Source organism: Neopsephotus bourkii, unplaced genomic scaffold (genome assembly GCF_033783945.1).
Source record: "Neopsephotus bourkii isolate Nb327-2 ecotype Australia unplaced genomic scaffold, CSIRO-AGI_Nbou_v1 NB_1423, whole genome shotgun sequence".
In the NCBI taxonomy this organism is placed as follows: domain Eukaryota; kingdom Metazoa; phylum Chordata; class Aves; order Psittaciformes; family Psittacidae; genus Neopsephotus; species Neopsephotus bourkii.
The window spans coordinates 3,774,002-3,791,862 of record NW_026901900.1 but is presented as its reverse complement, the minus strand read 5'-3'; the positions used below and the strand labels follow the sequence as shown (position 1 = coordinate 3,791,862).

General features: G+C 43.2%; 1 protein-coding gene across 4 annotated transcripts in view; it reads right to left on the bottom strand.

The window, feature by feature from the left end:
* Positions 1–17,267, bottom strand: part of CAMK1D (calcium/calmodulin dependent protein kinase ID) — a 219,777-nt gene extending 202,510 nt beyond the window's left edge. For all 4 annotated transcript variants that reach the window (XM_061368111.1, XM_061368112.1, XM_061368110.1 and 1 more), the window contains exon 1: positions 17,076–17,267. In XM_061368111.1, coding sequence (XP_061224095.1) covers positions 17,076–17,167 — 92 coding nt within the window. In that variant the 5' untranslated portion in view covers positions 17,168–17,267. The remainder of the gene's footprint in view (positions 1–17,075) is intronic.
* Between the last annotated feature and the right edge of the window lie 594 nt (positions 17,268–17,861).

Below are 17,861 nucleotides of genomic sequence, written 5' to 3'. Positions count from 1 at the left end.
GACATTGTACGCTTCACTAGTGTGGAGCAGTGGAAGCATCTTGTAAGTAGCATAAAGCTCTGCTAATAAAACTTGAATGGAAAGATCCAAACACTGAGACCCTAATTCATGAAGATGTCAATGGTTTCCTAACTGTCACTTTGTGCAACACATGATTTGAGAATACCCACACGGTTTCTTGAGCACGGATGCTCTCCTACCTGTGGCGCAGCCAACCATCCTTTTCCTGCAGGACTCCTTGCTTATAGCAGCCACAGGTTGAACAGTGAGACCTACAGCTCTTCGCCTTCCCTGCAAGCTTATGAGGAATCTGACAGGACATCCATCAGCTGGCACTGTTCTTCAAAGTGGAATAAAACAGAGTGTTTTACCTTCCAACCATATAACTCTGCATAATAAAACTGTTTAGACTTGGAGATTTTTTTTCTGATGAATGCCAAATGCTCTAGAGCAGCAGCCTTCACCGGCAGATCTAAATCATGCAGCTTAAATGAAAGCCCACTTTCCAATTTATGCATTAGCTTTACCTTTTTTTTCTAGAATCAGACGAATATGTGAATGCACTCTGCCTACAAAAAAGGCTTCTTAAAACAGTAGAACTGCGATGAGTGGAAACACAACTCTATTCCTGTTGCATCTCACTTTTTGCCCCATGTAGACATGGAAATGAAGACGTTCTTCCAAGTGCTTTTATGACGTTTTGAAGGTGTTTCAGAAAGCTTATTGCTTCAGGGTCAGCATAGCTACTCACCACGCTGATTTCAGTTACTGATTTTTAAGAGACACAAACATTATTAGACATTAAATAAATATAATTACCAGATAACTAGCATATTACTAACGCCACAGATGTATCTTTAAGGCAAAACCATATTGTCTTATCACCACAGGGCTCTTCAGGGCAGTACAAATCCTTATCCACTGCTCTGCAAATCCCACTCCATTGGCAGTGTGATGCTAAAACCACTGTTATTTTCTGAGTTCCTCTTGTAACCTAGATAGCACAGGAGTGGAAAACCTCCGCACAGCTTTAACATTCCTTCCAGTTGTCTCCCTAATATTCATTTAGTGGTGAACCAGTACTGGAGAACCCATCAGCTGGCTGGAGTTGAGAGCTCATAGAAGGTCTTTCTGCCCTGCTGGTATTCCCAGCACACTGAAAGATACAGCAGTTTCAGAAAACAAAATGCATTTCAGTAGGGTTTACTCTCCTGTCCCATTTCTAGTGTTTCTGAGATGGGATTGTCCATGTCTTTTTGGGGTCAGTGGTATTTTTAGGAAAGGGAAGAGGTTCTGGTAGAAGCATGCCTCACAAAAAGCATCATCTCCAAAACATGAGTATTGCAGCCAAGTTCCAACATACTTAGATCCATCAGGGGAGGTTCTTACCATATTACCATGTCAAAAACACGCCTTATATAGTACATTTTGAACACCTTGCACAGCAAGCTTTTGTCAGTTAGATCTCAAAGTGAGTTACAAAGTAGGTCAGTGACTGTTTGACAGATAGGGAAAACAAGCTAGGGATGTGCTGCAACTTTTCCAAGGTCCTAAAAAAGGCCAGTGGCACAGTCAGAAGCAAAACCCCGGTCTCCCAAATTGTTACCTTGTGCTCTTCCACTCAGAACTAACACTAATCCATGTCATCTCCAAAGCTCATGACTTTACAAAGTCCAGTTCCTGAGCAGGTGCCAATATGGGGGTAGCAATACTAGCGATACCAACAGTGGGAGAACAGCAACTGCAAGGACACTGGGATGAAGAAACTGCTTGTCAAAGTAAAAGAGGAACCCGTGCTGTTTGCAATTACCTTCATGTGAGCTCTAATACACATGTAGAGCCAGGAAGGCTCTCTGTATTTAAGTTTTCCACTGAATCCTGCCCACCATATGAAGTACCACAAAGACAATATTGGTTCAAGGACAAATGTTGGTTCAGCCCTGCTGGAACATCATGTATTTCAGACAGGTGACCCACTTCTAATACAAAACTAATCACACCAATCTCCCTGTCTTCAGTGGTATTTGGAGGAGTCCCATTTCCTGCATGACCCCACTTCTCCTCTCTGTCACCACTGCATGTGTTTAGTATGGAGAGAGGTAAAGGCTTCATAAGCATCTCAAAATTGGTTTAATGCTGTCTCATTGACACCAAAGGCCAACTCTCACTATTTTTATTGGGAGCTGTTAGGCCACTGCAAATAAATCCCAACCTAGATACTCTCTGACACTTGCCTGCACTTGTCATGACCAGAGATGAGAGACAGAGAGTGCCAGGAAATGGAATTTCTATTGAGTTTCACAGTTCACATAGACACTGCAACTGCAATAAAATCTACCATGAATGCTGATGCCATCTAACAAAAAGGGCAGAGCTGAGGATGAAGAACTTAAGTCAACATAACAATACGCTACATCAAAAGGAGGATTTTGTTCTGGACTGTCAGGAGACAGCACATATTTTCCTAGTTGCATTCTGGCAGGCATCTCATCCAGTGCCTGTCCAGTACTACTTTTGCCACCAAAAGCTTCATATTCAGAACACACCTGCTCATGGTAAAAGCTGACAAGAAGTCCATCAACCTTACAGATACAGTAAATGATGCTTAAGATGACTTACCTTGACTGCTCGTTAGGCAGAGTTTCATGCCAAAGCTTCACGCAGATCTAAGTTTATTCCTCATCCCTCCATGATCAAGGGCAGCCAAATATAAACCCAAAGACTGCTTTTCTCCCAATCTGGGAGCTCTGATATGTTTGCAGACACACCAACAATAAATTAAGAGAGACCAACATGACCACAGGGCCCTGTTCTCACTTGAAACGCGCCTTTTGGAATAAACTGCATTAATCTAGGTATTAAATTATGTAGATATAAGGCCATCCAATGTCCAAACTCTGCTCTCATTTAATTCAGAAAAAAAAATAAATCAATGTAATACCTTGCTGAAACTGTAATTTGTCCTTACAGACCACAATACACACAAGTATTCAGCACGAGTCACAGCAGAAACAGATGCCAGCAGATGGTATTATCCTGAACAAAATCAATTAAGGACGTTTACAGTATGTCAAAAGTGCAGCTACAAAAACAAAGTGTAGACCTGTACATCTGTTTCTTAATGAAGCCATGAGTACTTGACAGTTAGCCAATAAACCACAAGATACAGACTGCAGCAACACCAATAATAGATAAGGAAATAGAGAATGTATTCAGATTCTTCAACAGTCACCAGAAAATACAAATGTTGAGCAGAAACTGAGTAACCAGATATTGGAAGTCCATATGTCATGCATAAATGTAGCAAAAATATAAGCATACGAGTTTTCAGCACCACAGATTTTGCAAGGACTGTGATTTGCTCAGCAATTATAATAATGGGAGTCATATGGCAATGATAAGTTAAGAAACACTATTCTCTTCCATGACATATATTTAAAAGGCTGCTGGAAACCCTGTCACCTTGTCTGAAATAAAAAGAATAGTGCTCACAATTCCCTAAAGGCTGTTTATGACATCTCTGCTGAGAACCTGGCAGCATAACATGTTAAAGGCATAACGAGGTATGCAGCCAGGTACACCGATGGCATTTGGTAGAATATATAAAACACAAATGGACTGAGGGAATCCCAGAGTTATTTGTGCAGGGAACAAAAATCTTCCATCCTTGAGTTCTACATGGAGATGAGAGGTGCTAACACTTCATAGGGGGAAAAAAGATAATCTCTTCTGTGCCACAGCTTCATTACACCACACTACTTGAGCACATTTGAAGTACTGGAACTCATTTATGGAATAAAAGGGTCAGACCAGTGAACACCTGCTGCTTAAGATGGCATTTGGTGTCCACTCTGATGGCCTCTGTATCTTGTTATCAGTAGTTTACTTCAGATACCCATCACCACAAACAGGGATGGGACCGTCCTAGTCACAGTCCACTGCAACATAATGAAATGTCTAGTATTAAAAGTAGATGACTCTATCACCTCCCTGTACAATGCTTGTTATTTAGCTGCTGGGGAACTCATACCAAGTTTCTCCTACATTTGCTGCCAAAGGAATAAAATATTCAGGAATATTTACATTAAGTGTTAATAAGGACTGAGGGCCAGGCTTTAAGGACCCTGGAAAAACACAGCCTTAGCACTGAAAAATACTCTGTATATTAGAGCAATGCATCACTCATTTTTACCAAGGTCCAGACGACAGTCTCATTAGACCAGAGATGGATAAATGACAAATGATCTGGTGAATAATGTCACTGCGGGCCATGTAGGATTTCATCCAAGCAGTACCACTGAAAACAGATGACTGGGTAGGGATTGGGAGGATGAAAAACATAAGGCTTTAAGAATGACATTTGTGGGGAAAAAAGTACTGCATATTTACATTTAATCTGCTTTGTAAATCGATTTTGTCATGTTACGTTGTCAAACTATTCAACAAACGGAGTAATTGCTTAAGCAGCATTGATAGAGATGTGACAGATTATTCAAGCCTTGTGATTCTTTGTTCTCATATATCTCATTAAGAAATGATGATTGGTTCCATTTACAGCTCTTAAGTTGAATTCAGCAACTGCTGACACACGAATTCAACCTGGCATCCACCAGTTTTTTATTGTTCTCGGTCAGAAATTGTTCCTGGTGAAGTGGCTCTTGCAAAACCATTTCAGTTCAGTGGCTGATGATTTTTTAACGACACAAGATGGTAAAAGAAAAAAATGCAACCGACTTCCCTGCTGATTTATAGCATCTGTGGAATGAAAAGAATAAAACTTCTTGTACTTTGCAATCCTCCCCTTCCCCCACCTCCTTTTTGGAGGGCTATTTTTAACCTGCATCATTCTATCAAATAAATTCACAGCACATCCTGCGAACAACTGAGTTGGTAGAAGATGTGAACCGCCCCGTGGGACACGCTCAGCCCCTTCCTCTTCTGTCCTGGACTTGCAACCTGCTCCTCACAGCCTTGTAACTTTATATTGATGTTTGAAACCTGAGCATAAGGAGCATAAAATGCTGCTATTCCAGCATGCTGCTGAGTAGCACAGACTCTTCTTTACTCCAAACTGTGCACATCAAAGGCAGAATTTTACAGTCACTTTCAACTGCTACAAATGACTTAAGAGAAAAACAGAAGAGAAATAGGCCTGGTGTGCTCTTGTGTGCTACCCTGACTTCTGGAAGATCTATTCAGAGTGCAAAGCCAACACAGAAGGAGACCTCTAAGAAGACATTTACAGGCACCTCCTAAAAGCAAAACTTTTAGGTATTTTTGCTACCAATCTCCCTATCTTCCATATTTTGCTTTAGCATTAAAGTACCAGAACATCTAAACCATTGTCATGTCACAAGGGGTGCTGCTTAAATAACAGCAGAAAAGGGAATTGATTACAGAAGCTTAGTACCACCACCACAATGACATTAGCAAGGTGGGTTTTTAATCGACACATCTTCACAAGCCATAACAGTACAGGAGCAGAGGGCAACGAGCAGTTGCCATCACCCTGAAGGCAGTGGTGCAGACCAGAATTAAATGTGATCAGTGAAGATACTTCAGCCATGCCATTGACAGAGGGGAAACCCCTCACAGGCTAACCGAGACAGACCTCCTAACACCATGCACAATGTTAGGCAATTCACCCTGCACTTGCTGTGATCATGTCTGCACCCAAAAAGCTCTAACAGATTCCATCTGCTCCACAACACCTTCATTTTCCCACATGAGGGGTGCTTTATCTAAACAAAGGCCTTAACTGACCCAAAGGAATACATTTTGCTGTCTTCCAGCTGTGCTTCCCAGATGTGCACACCCGCAGGATGTGACTACGGCACTGGACAAACTGATGGGTTTGTGCATATTTAGACAGGAGATGGAAAGCAGTGATTCCATGTAGCAAGTGTAACATGAATGTGGAGAAGAGGAAAAGAAAGGACCATCAAGTTCTTACTTCTTATTTGACGGGGTTCACCCCCATTAGCTAATTGAACAGCTCCTATGTAAATATTAGGCAAAGAGCATTTTCCTTCTGATATTTGAGTGGACCTACCAGAAGTGTCTCAGAAATGGAGTTAGAGGGACATCACAGAGCCAATACTGCCTCTGAGAGCTTCCCATGATCTCTAGTCACAAACTCAGCAAGGTCAAAAAACACCTATTTCACCAGCTGTGGAGCACTACCAAAGTCATCCCTGTTAGAGATGACAGGCTGGAGGAAAGCCACTACTCCCCCTCTAGCACTGAAAGCAACTGACTGGTGAACAAGAGTAGAAACACAGACCCATGTCTATGAATTCTTGCAGCTGTGTATCTCATGAACAAGCAGAGGGACCTCACTGTCTCTAGAATAAATAAAGCTAAAAGCACCCCATTTAGATGGGTTTGTCTTGGCATTTACCTGTAGCTGAATCCCATTGCTCTGCTTTGCCCCAGACCTCCTTCTTGGCTTGCACTCCCCAGTGCAGCTCCATTCAACTGCAGGATGAGCATGCTCTAAGCTTTACTACTGGCTATGTTCTCTGAGGAGTGCCAGAAGGGCACGTTTGCTTTCTGGACGCAAACCATGTCAGCTGTAACTCAGCCATCTTAGAATCACTTTATTTTCTTTCCATGAAAAATATAAGCTGCATCAGAGAAACTCATTCAGTGCAGTTGCCTACAAAGCTCTGTAACATTCTTCTCCAGGCTCTCTCAAGAGCACAGGGTTTATATCCATCACATGAATTACACAGCTACAGACAGGAAATTTAGTCAGTAAAATTAACCCCAGATACACTTCATCGTACCCAAAAGCAGAAGCTTCCCTGCAGCCTGCAGTACCTGTAAGTCCTGTGTCTATGTACTTTCGAGAACCCTGGGGTTTTTCGGCTTATTTCTGGTACATTCTCCCCCAACTAGATGCGGGGGGAGCCTCCTGCTTCCTAAAACGCATAAGCCATAAGTCAAATCTGTGACGTAAGTCATTGCCCTTTTTTCTAAGTTATTCCTCTTGTACCCCAGTACCTGGGTCATTCAGCCAACAGAAGTCACACCACTATTCTGCTCCATAAATGTTTTTATCTAAGCACTTTCTCATGGTTCATCAAGCAACTTGGCTAACAAGCCACATGTTGTTTAACTCCTTCTTCTCTCCTTAAAGAAAAGCACACAAGTGCAGCAGTCATCTAGCAGGGCTTTTTGTGCTGCTTTGTGGGTGTTTTTAATGTCTGGGAGCATTTTCTGTTGGGAAGGAGAGCTTGTTTGCCTTGCAATATTTAGGTTGCTATGTAATTATGCTAGAGAAGGTATCCCAAATACCATGGCCTGGACTCAGAGAAGGAGGTGGTGTTTTTATGATGAGCAGCAGCAGCAGCCCATGGAGAAAACTCAACAATGTCAGATCTTCCCCTCAAAAACATTGTGTCTATTGTACAAATAAATTACACCCTTATGTCAAGAAATCCCACTGTTGCAGAGGCATGAGGCTGGCGATGATGGGATGAGGATTCCAGAGCTTTAGATAGTCTTTCAGCTACCTCAGGCCACCGCTACAAAGTGTCCTGAAGTAAAAGGCAAAGCCTTTGAACCTGTTCAGGTATTCTGCAGGAAAACAGGGTAGGGAGCATGAAACAAGTTTAGTTCACAGGATCTTCCGTGCATACCAAGCACTCTGTTGTGCCTGAAATCTCCCGAATGCTGCAGGTTTCATGGCTGGGCACATTGCAGTGATTTACTTATGCTGAGAGGCAGAAGTGGGAGGAAACCTCCAGGCCAACTCAACCTAACAGTGAAGGATTACCCAGGGATGCTCCAGTCTCTTTCAGCTAAAGATGAATTCGATTAGCAACCTGTGCCTTTCCCAGAGGAGTCTTCCACATGGCTGCAAATCCTCTAAGTGCTCTTCTTCCTCCCTCCCCCAGCAACTTCCCATGTTGTTTGTGTTTTTCTGTGTCATTTCAGTTTTTCCACTGTTTTTCATCCAAATAGTCTCCCTCATGTCTTGCCCATCACAGGGGGGGGTGACGGGGTCACAGCTAATGAGTTTGGTTGGAAAGCTGAAGCCTGGTTGAAAACAGATCCCTTGAATTATTTAAATCAGGCTGGGAGGATGGGATCCCACTGGGAGAAATCCCACATTGCCCCAAGAGCCACCTGGTCTGCTCCAAATCTTTTCAGCTCTGGAAAGACCATAATTACTCCAAGCACCTAAGAAACAACACAGTAATAAAGTGCTCGCACTGTTCCCAACAGCATACAGACAGCACTTTGCATCTTCAAACCTTAATAGTGAAAACTAATTATATGTGATGACCATGGGTGAATCACATATAAATATGTACTTTTTGAAGACAGCAGTGCTGACACAGTGCCTGCTATTAAAAGAAGCAGGACAATCCACTGCATAACACTGGAGTTAACATTCAGACTCAGCTTTGGGTTTACAAGTGACACACTTTCTTGTCTTTAACAAAACTGTTAGCATTTTTGCCTCATTTATTTAAAGTCCTTCTGGGTGCAAACAGTCTTTTACTCTGGTGTCTGTAATAGTCCTAGCTCAACAGCACCTGATCTCATTTGAGACCAATAAAAGGCACAATCATAAAAGCCCCAAGTATTTTAGACCCTTCACATTTCACTTGCTAGTGTCCAACCCTCAAATACACACCAGCTTTTCAGCCTTTGCAGATCTACATTTAAGCATGAGAAGCTGTGCTCTTTTATTTTGTACGACCCTCAAAAGTCCATCCATTCCTGTGACAAGCAACACAGCTGGTGGAAGGAGGGTGGCCACATTTGTTAAGTGCACTTGCCATCAGGTCAGCAGGCAGGCTTTAGACACACTGCCCAGGTAGTGTCTTTAAACACACCACCGTCACAGAATGACTCTGCAGCACAGGAGATACTTGGCCTACAGGAGATACTTGTGACATCTGAGGAACCCTTCCTTTGGAGCTCCTAGGAAGACCTGCAAACCTTCACACCCCACGGCTGATGAATGAGGATGCTACTACTCTCCTTACTCTCCAAACTGCCACACCAGCCCTCACCAAAACAAGCACAGAGGTTAAAGGCTCCTGGACCTCAGACTTCCCATGGCTCCTGACCTTGCTTTATTCCTGTCTGCCACAGATGAAACTTCTATGCTCTTTATACTCTCACAACTGAGCATCGAATCTAAATCCCAAAACTTGTGTGCCCAAATATTGGGCACTCAGGCTTATAAGAACATACCTTCAAATACTCAGCATAAGTTAGGGAGATGGGTAAGAGTAGGACAACGACAAGAACACAAGAATCCTTAGAGAGCTGACGTTCAAAGGCAAAGGGTCCAGGAGAGACATGCCATACATAGTGCTGCACCTTACTGCTGCTGATGGTAAATGATCGTGTTAATTTGCATTATTAAAAGCACCTCCCTTTCATTCCTCCTGGAAACTGTAAGAAGACTTAAACTGTTTAGTTTATCTCCAGTGGGGAGTATAAGAAAATCAACATCGATCCTCAGTAGATTTCTCTCACGCGCTTCTTCCCCCTGCAGTTCTTGAAAGAGGTATTTATGAACTATCTTCATGGCTGTGTAGTCCACTTGTCCAAAAATGTTGATATTTTAAAGGTGACGTTTGACACTGCCTAGGAAGAGAGCAAGCAAAATCAGTGATCTATTGCTCCAGAGGACCTCCAGCCCTGTGCTCCGCTGTTCTACACACAGATCAGATCCAAAACAGAGCTTCCGAGTAGCTTTCTCTTATCATATCCACTGTTAAAAAAAATAAGAAAATCCCTAAAAAAGGCTTTTTACTCAGCCAAAAAAAAAAAAAAATCTGCCACAGAGCATTATTTTAATTGAACCTCATACATTCTGTCTGGTGAGTAATCCTGGCATAAAACTCAATATACAGAGTTCAACATGAAAACATCAGCGAAAGGCCTTGAGAAGTTTATTAACAAACTGTTATTTATAGTTATCTTTTTAAAATACGATTGACACAACATTCAGAGCCAAATTGCAGGAACCACCAAGTCAGACAACAAAAAAACATCAGTGTTAAGACTTGATAGAAAGGTTTTAAGGAACAGTTTGATTTCCAGAAAAGAAAAATAGCCTCATTCCTAAGCTATTTCTCATTCATGAGCAGCCCAATCCCACACATATGTTTGCAAATTATTGTTATTGTTGTTAATTATTATTCACAGAAAAACACTGACAAGCAAGGTGGTTTGAATTCCAATGAAACGGATAGATCGCTGCCCCAAGGAACTTTTTATCCCTCCTTTTACTCATTACCTGTTTACTAACAGTACCCATTTAGTTCCAACTTGTTTTCATGCTATCTAAAATGACTAGAAAATTAAGTCCTATTAAGTAATCATGAATATAAACTGTGACTCACAGGTTAAGTGAGTACCATTACTGGCAATAAATTCAGAATCCTATTATAAATGTTTGCTGTTGTCAAGTGAACCAAAACAATACAACTTTATTCAATATTAATTGCATCCTTGGATGCTTGAACGGATTAAATAACTCCAACTAATATTCCGCACATAGTCAGGAGAACTGTGTGTGGACTGCAACAGAAATAATTGAGGTCGATCACTGAGGTAGAGAGAAAAAGAGACAAAAAGGAAGGAAAAAGTACAGAAAGAGATATTTCAGCTCCTATGTGAAAGCAGATGGAGGGTGAAGGAAGCAGACAGGCTGTTCCAGATGGCGGGAGCGGCGGCAAAGAAGGCTCTCCCACCCACCGTGTTGTGGCTGTGATGGGAAGAATAGACTTTTGGTTAAAGGATTACTGTAGGACTCCAAAGAGTTGGGTTTAACTCCATCCACTACCTCTCCACCAGGTCTTCAGACCCTCTGGGTTTGCCCTGTTGCAAGCTTTAGGGTATCAGCTACCTCTGCAGCTGACAAAATCACTAGTACTTTTATTCATGCTTTGCCCCCAGCTCACCCAAAGAGCAGTTGCGAACTCGATACTGGTTATACTGAGGTCCTGAGTAGTAACACACTGAGTTTTGGCCTAGGCAAGGATCACATTTTTCTCAGCCCTGTGCAAAAAATTAGGCGGGAAAAAAGCCCAAATTCCTTATTCCAACCCTATCAAAAAACCTTACTGTCACCCTGACGGTCAAGCACACTTCTTGGTTGCACAGGCATGCAGGTAACCAGGTATCCTCCAGCAGCAGGGAACTCAGACACTACAAAGATTCACTTGAAAGAGAGCAGCCATAGGAAACAGAGATAAAGCAAGGCAAAAAGAGGTAAGGCATCAAAACAAGTAGAAAATAAGGCTCATGAAGGAAGTGTGAGCACTTACGTGAGCTGACAAGACAGCAAACTGGGCGTCTCCAAAATGATGTGTTTACCTGAAAGCCTTTGATTGTTGAGTATTTTGCAATCTTATTTCAGACAACAAAAGAAAAATGACCTTTATGTTACACTGTTGCCTCAAATGAGCACTGTCCAAAACACACATAAGCCACACTTAAGAGCTGTCAAAAATCCCTCCTCACCAATGGCTGCAGACTTTTTCCCAATCCTCTGCATCAGCCTTTAAATCCATTGGCCATGTTGCTTTTCTTTCTTTCCCATTTCAATTCCAGCTGAACACTCAAACCTGTTATTTTCTGTAACTGTTCAAGAAAGACCAACAATCTATGTTACAAGATACCACAATTCATGTTGCAGATAGTAGGGACTCACTATTTTTAAGCCTCCAAGATGATACTGGGTAGTAAACTATGCCACATGATAGCGAACAGGATTACTTAGCTTAAAACAAATGTGTCACCTTAAATGAGCCCTAACAGTAATTTCTTCCTTGCCCTATATAAAGTGCACAAACTAAAACATCTGAGTCGTTTCACAGTGTTAAGTTAAATATTAACACCCGGACCTCAGCTTTCCCTCCTCCTCCCACAGATGCTAGAAGCGTGCTGTAGGTACTATGAACCTCCTAGCATGAATTATCTCTAACCCCACATGGTTTTGATGGTAAGATTCCCCAAGTTACAGATCTGAAGGTCAGAAACGACCATGAAACACCTCCTTCTGTAAACATTAACAAAAGGCTCTTTCCTGGTGACTCCTGCATGAATCCCAAAAGCTTTCAGATGGCAAAAGGATTTCTCCCAGCAAATCATCCCAGAGGAGATGGTAACCACTCGCCTTCATAGTTTGCTCCAGTGGTTCATCAGCCTTCCCCCTGAAATCACGTACCTTAACTTCAGCCCTTTGGCTAAAGTTATGTTCTCCCCTGTTTTAAAAAAACACACTGAACTGAGGAAAGGATGAAACATTCTAACAGAGCCACTGCTGCCACACTGGGGTGTTGTAAAAGAGAGGCAGAAACTGCTGGTAGTGTCAGCAGAAACACAAAAACCAGACAGACTCTTCAATCTTCACAGGGGGTGCGGAGCCAGAGGAAGCACAGATACCAACATGTTTCTTTACATCTTGAGAATTTCCAAAGTCAGAAGGGAAAAACAATGGAGTAATTTGCATAAAGCCTCAAGCTGAACAGCTAAACAGGGATGTTTCACTGTGTTTAACCCAACACAAGTGTTTTTGGCACCCTGTCCATGAGAAGGGAAGATCTTTGACCAGAGACAAACAGATCTTGAGCGTTGTGGTACCTCCCAGCACCTCCTCTCTACACAGCAACTCAAATGCATAGGGTACATCCACCAGGACCTGTCCTACCACCAGCATCTTCTTAGATGGTGGAAGTCAAGGCTGACTGGCTGGCCTGTGGCAGGTCATCTCTAGTAGACTTGTCCCCATGAAGGTCTGAGCAGCCGAGAACAGATGAGAGCATGAGGTGGGCCACCTCATGAAAAGCCTGAGTGTTAGTGTGAGACTGCATGCAGGGGAAGATACAAGAAAGGATATGAGAGGACAAGAACACAGGAGACAGCACATAAGTTTGTGACAATGTGTGTGTGAGAAAGAAAATAGTTATGAGAGCAGTTCATGGAGTTACTTCATTTCACAGCATGAACAAGCACAGATGGATGTGTAAAAGAGTCATGAACAGTACCAGAAACCCATCAGAGAGTAAGAGTATGGTGGAGACACAGGACATAGATGAACCAAGTATTACAGTAGAGCTCCTGAGAACAGCACCACATGTAAATTTTCTCTGTACTGTATTTTAGTATTTAGTATAAAATACTAAATAAATACTGTGTTTAGTATTTTAGGAAAGTACTGGAGTAGTGTATTTGTCTTCCCACCCAGCTCTTACCACATTGTGACTATATCCATGCAACACTGTGTTATAATGACTAAGCTTTCAGGAAACTACCGCATCACTTTTGAGGACAGCACCAGTATTTCCACAGTTACTAAGCTTCAGCCTTTCTAAATAGTCTAGCTTCATCATAACTCTAATGCCAAGGCCTAATGACAGACATCTTAGAAATGTGGGGCTGATCTGATCAGGCAGACCAAACAGTTGGAGGCTTTCCTCTTTAGCTGGTGGGTGACATGGTGTATCTTATTACTTCATGGAACATCAAAATTTGAGGTTTAAAATGCCTTAGACAAAATACCATTTAAATAAGGAGAAAAAAACACACATTTCAGTGGTCATTCCTTAGCACATTCCTGCTATTGTGAAAGTTCACATCTCACAAGGGCTGGGGCAGAAATCCCCCTCTCCAGGCCTGCAGATTGAGTAGAGCTACAACAGGTGAGTTTGTGGAAACATAGAAAGATAAACAGTTAGATTAATCCTATTTTTTCCTCAAGCCCACCTGTCTTGACTTGGATAGGGCTGTAAATTGCATCAGCTGAGGATATGGCCCACTGCTGTGATTTTATTTTATCCTTGATCTACTTCGTGAATTCTTCTTAGCTTTTTTTTCAGGATCTGTAATTTCGCTTTCAATGGCTCAGTAGTGAACAGGTTCAGTTTCAAGGAGAGAGACCTTCTGAACCCACATATGTAGAGCTCATCACCATGTTACTGCAGTCCTGCATGGACTGGCACCACCAAACTGCAGCAGCCCATGAATAGATCATTATATATATTTTATATACAGTAATATGCAAAGTATTTTTAAATTACATTTTCTTGATTAATATTACCAAAATATTTTGTTGACATGCTGGTATCTAAGAGATTGCAGCCACAAACTAAGATTGCACATGCTTAGAAACTGTGTAAATGCAGAACAGGGTAAATACATGCCCAATTACCACCTGAAGCAGTCACTGCATTGCTGATAAAGGCTTTAGGAAAACACTATTGCCCAAGAGCATTGAGCAGAGCAAACAACACAGACCTCAGCCATCAAAGGAAACAATTCCTTGAGTGGAAAAAGCTGTTTTCTTACACATGGAGATGACATCCAATTCAAGATGCCTGTTTCAGTATCAGTGTGGCTGGACATGATTTACAGGCACCTGTGGATAATTAATTCCGGCTCTGGAAGAGAGAGCTGGTACTCATTAGAGGTTCCTTGAAGCCCAAATGATATCATGATTAACTGAGTTGGGATCTTTTTAATAATTCCAGCAGTTTTAACTCTCCCTGTTAAAAATCTGCTGAAAAGTTTTCATTCAGTTTAAAGACTCCTCTCAGAGAACAAATCATTCATAGATTGTACACACGGATTTAACATTCACAAATCAATGCACTTGAAACAGAATATGTTTTTAAAGTTTCTCTTTCACTTTCTTCCCTGATTTAATGCTTTTCTTTCTTCTAACCAATTTTACCTCAGGCATTTAAAACTGCTGCATGAAAAAGGGCTGCTTTTCTGTTAGAAATGCTTTTAGCACTTTGGCACCCTGAAATGGAAGGTGGCAGAGAAATGCAAAATACAGCTACTACACTAATCCAGTACATCTCATCTGACACACCAAGGTTTTCACTTCAAGCCATGCTAGAGAAAAATCTATTAGAGGGTGAGATCCGTTGACGGCTGTCCAACACATTTCAGCATTACAGTGCAGGAGGAATCAAAGCCTATTTTATCCCTGCTCCTAAATAATGCCAGAGGAAAACATTTTGATCCAGATGCTTTGAAGGTATTTAGACTTTTGCTTAGCTCCTATTTAAGTACTTTACTGTCAATAACTCAGGACGTGTCCCATCTCCTGCACTCTGTACATCTGCTACTTTAGTCAGTGAACAGACCTTCAATGCCTTCAGTGGGAATGGAACAAGTACTTTAATGACTTGTTCAGTGATGGCCTAAATCTTTAAGCAGTTTCACCCAGTAACTCACACCAGAGCTGGTAGGAACTGCAGGTGCTACGCTGGTGGGTGGCCAAGGACAGAACCAAAACTCAGATTCAAATCTCCTAATTATCAGCCTGCTCTCTGAAACTAAGGAATGCACAACTGATGTGTAGGCTGATAAATGCACATACATTCATAATGAATATGGTTATGTGTGGAAAACAGCTCTGTCTTCTGTACACAGGCCCAGGTCTGTGATCCAGGGAGTTTAATTTTCTAAAACTTTCCAGATTGACAAAGTCAAGTTTAAGAACTTCACTGCTTCAGATCTAAGGACTTACTAACCCAGTGCTGAGGCTAAGACAATGGTTAATAGTTTGAGACACTAATTGAACATATTTAATGAATTTAATTTTTAACAACCATGCTAATATCCATAACGATTAACTCTGATCAGTTTTACCTTCCTTGGGACCTACACCTGCTCCCATTAACTTCAGTGGGATACAGATCAAGGCCACAGCATTAATCCTTTCTGGACCTCTTCAGTGGCACAAATTAACCCTTGCAGATGGCTTCATACACAACAACCAGGAAAATGACAGAGCTGAAGAACAGAAACCACATCAAACTACCCTGCTGCTCTAACAAATCTGATCACATTAAGACTTCCCAGCACTCCTCTCAGGAAGGGAACTGCATGCCTAACGTGACAAGCAGGGCCACACCTCTCCTGGCATGGAATTCTGACAGCAAAAATTTGATGAAGGTGATGAGAACACACCATAACACTCAGTTCTTCTGCCACACTTTTCTTCTCCAAAGACCTGGGCAGACGTGCGTTTGATTTGCTAAGTCAGTGTTTTTCTGAGGGTTACACTATGTGCTTGTCACAACAGAGTTGCATGACCCACCTTCATATTAAACCACCAGCCTGATTCTTACTCACAGCCTGTTCATAGGAAATCAGTGAGCCCATGAACCAGAAATACTCTGTTTATAGGGAGCCCTCCCTTGGAAGCAGAAAGAAACTAAAATATTACAGTCCAAACTTGTTCCACAGTATTTTGAAAGTGGCACGCCGAGTATGAAAAGCACTACTCAGGATTAACAACGCGTCGGTTTGAGACGTGCTTCAAGTTGTAATTAAGGCAGGAGGGACACAGCAAGGAGGGGGATGCCCAATACAACTGAACTTTAATTACAACATCTATATGCACAGAAGCCTATATGCTTACATCCTCCAGTGCTCCCAGCTCTCTACCTCTACAATATCCTATAAGGGAAAATTTGTTTTAACAAAAATAAAACTCTCCGTTCAGCCAAAAACGCACCAGCCAGCACCCCGCTCCCTTGCACCATCTGTGCCTGTTTATTCTCAGCCTCCTGACAAAAAAAAACCCACAACTCTTAACGTTTTACTAATCTTTATGCCCGTCACTATAAATAACAGAAATAAACCCCAACAACCGTTAAGACATCCAATCCACTCCGATTATTTCTGCTTGTCTGTCCACGAATAGATGCAGCCATCGGCTTCGGGGGAGAGCGTGCAAGTCAGACCGCATTTATTTACAATTGCACTACCAAGAAAAAGCCTTTCCCCATCTCCTCGCCCAGTTAATACTTTCAAACACTTTTTTTGCCCCTTTTTTTCTCTTTTTTGGGGGGTGAGGAGGGGTGTCAGCCCAGCGTATATATGTATATATATTGTTGTCCGTGTTTCCAGATCACCCTGACTTCTTGCTCGGATGGATGAGCAGTGCGCGGAGCAGCACCAATGCGTGCACACACGAACATACAGGCACACAGACAGGCACCCACCCGCAGGGGACACCGCGCATCCCCACAGGGAAGGGACACCCCCGACCCGCTCCCCCGCAGCCGCTCCCCTCCACTTACGTCCCCAGCGTCTCCTTGAACTCGAAGATCTTCTTGATGTCCTCCGCTTGCTTCTTCCAGGAGCCGCCACCGTCCCCGTTCTCCCGGGCCATGGCCACGGCGCGCAACCCCGCGCAGCCCCGCGGATGCTGGCGCAAGCGGCACCGAGCTGTGAGCGGCTTTTGCTTTCTCTTCTGCCGCGGTAGCAGCGGCGGCGGCGGCGGCTGCTGCTGCTGCTGCTGTTTCTTCTTCTTCTTCCTCCTCCTTCTTCTCCCCTTCCTCCTCCTCCTCACACTTCCTGCCCGCCGCCGCTTTTATTTCCTCCGCGCTCCGGCGGGCTCCGCTAGCGACACTTTTCCTGGGCTATTTCCTACCAACTTTCTCTGCCCCCCCCCTCCTCTATCCCCCCTTTCCCCTCCTCCGCTCCGCACCGCCCCGCGGAGTCACTTGCGGGGTTCCCCCGTCCCTCCCTCTTTGCGCACCCTGCGCAGCAGCTGCGCGCAGCCTGTCTCGGGGTCACTTTGGTCCCTGACAGACCCACCCAGCGAAAAAGTCCCTTTGGGGTTTTTTTTTCTCTTTTTTTGTGGGCGGGATGTCACTGTTTTCTTCCCCACCCCCCTTGCGGGGCCCCGGGGGATGCTCAGCCTCCCGGGCGCGGAGCGGTGCCGAGCGGCGCGGAGCGGCCCCGCCGGTACCGCGGACGCAGCGGCTGTGCGCGGTTGTTATGGCAATGGGAGGAGGAGGAGGAGGAGAAGGAAGAGGAGGAGGAGGAAGAAGGAGGAGGCAGCCCCACCGCTGCTCTGCTGC